At 63.8% G+C, this 1125-nt stretch overlaps 1 protein-coding gene across 1 annotated transcript in view; it reads right to left on the reverse strand.

Annotated features, from left to right (window-relative positions):
• Positions 1 to 1041: 1041 nt before the first annotated feature.
• LOC104499543 (interferon-like) overlaps positions 1042 to 1125 on the reverse strand; it is a gene marked incomplete at its 5' end in the record, with an annotated part of 386 nt that continues 302 nt past the window's right edge. The window contains one exon of the mRNA XM_010143061.1: positions 1042 to 1123. Coding sequence (XP_010141363.1) covers positions 1042 to 1123 — 82 coding nt within the window. The remainder of the gene's footprint in view (positions 1124 to 1125) is intronic.

The following is a 1125-nucleotide window of genomic DNA, read 5'->3' on the forward strand; positions in this document are numbered from 1 at the left end:
AATAAATAAACAAACAAATAAATAAATAAATGAAAGAATGAGTAAATCGCTGCCGTTCTGTGACAGGTAGTGGTAGGTGTGAGAGCCGCGCAGTGTCCGTGGGGCCCTTCCCCTCCGTCAGGGCAGGTTGCGGTGCGGCCGGGCTGGCCGATGCGGTGGGGTAGCGAGCATGAGCCCGCTCCCCATGGGCTGCTGGCAGTGCGTGAGCGTGCAGCACAGCAATCTCGTCCTCCTTCGTCTGCAGCGGAAGGGTGGCCGTGGTGCGGCTGCGTGGGCCGTGCCACAGCCTGTCCTGGGCCTCGCCACGGTCACGCTGCTTTGCCCGTCGGGGTGGTCTGGTGGCTGGCAGAGGTGTGCTCAGCGCTGAGCAGCGCCAGGCTGGGCTGCTGCCCGTGCGCGGTCGGTGGCCAGTGGCGTTGTCTGTCGCTGGGCGTTTGGTGCGAGCGGCTTTGGAGGAGGGCAGGAGCAGCTGGGCTCTGCGTTGGCCGTAGGAGCGTGTCTGCGCGCTGGAAGCCGGCGCGAGCTTCGAGGCGGACGAGGCGGCGGGCGCAGGCGCTGTGGTTGGGTGTGTGGAGGAAGTGCTGGCTGTGCAGGCTAAAGCCTGGCCGAGGCTTTTGGCAGAGGTGGAGGAAGGATCGTCGTTGGGGAGGTGCCAAGCAGACGAGCGGGCGCAGGGTCTGCGGAGCGGCGCGCTGTGGAGCAGGGCTTGGAGGAGGTGTTGGGTGGAGGCGGCTTCTTGGCGCCCGCCGGAGGCGGGCAGGTTCGTGTGCTTGTGAGGGAAGAGGCCCTGTCAAGCCTTTTGCCAGAGGTGTTTACTTTGTGTCCAGTGAATAGTTGAAGAAATAGATTATCCCCAGTTTTGTCCGAAGCAATAGAGCAGCAAGTTCTGTGGAGAGCGTCTGGCTCAGTCAGCGGCGGCCGAGGGTGCGGAGCTGTTTGTGCAGCGGCTGTTTGCGTGGGTGTGGGGCGTCGGGCGTTGGGGCTGTCTGTGTGGTGTGGACGTGGTGTTGGGGTGTGTGGGTGTTGTTGTGGGTGTTGGGGCTAATTGTGCGTGGTGCGTGTGAGGTTGTGGAGTCGTTGGAAGCAGGCGCGAGCTTCGAGGCGGACGAGGTCCCAGGCGCAGGC

This window comes from Buceros rhinoceros, unplaced genomic scaffold (genome assembly GCF_000710305.1).
Source record: "Buceros rhinoceros silvestris isolate BGI_N320 unplaced genomic scaffold, ASM71030v1 scaffold42109, whole genome shotgun sequence".
In the NCBI taxonomy this organism is placed as follows: Eukaryota; Metazoa; Chordata; class Aves; order Bucerotiformes; family Bucerotidae; genus Buceros; species Buceros rhinoceros.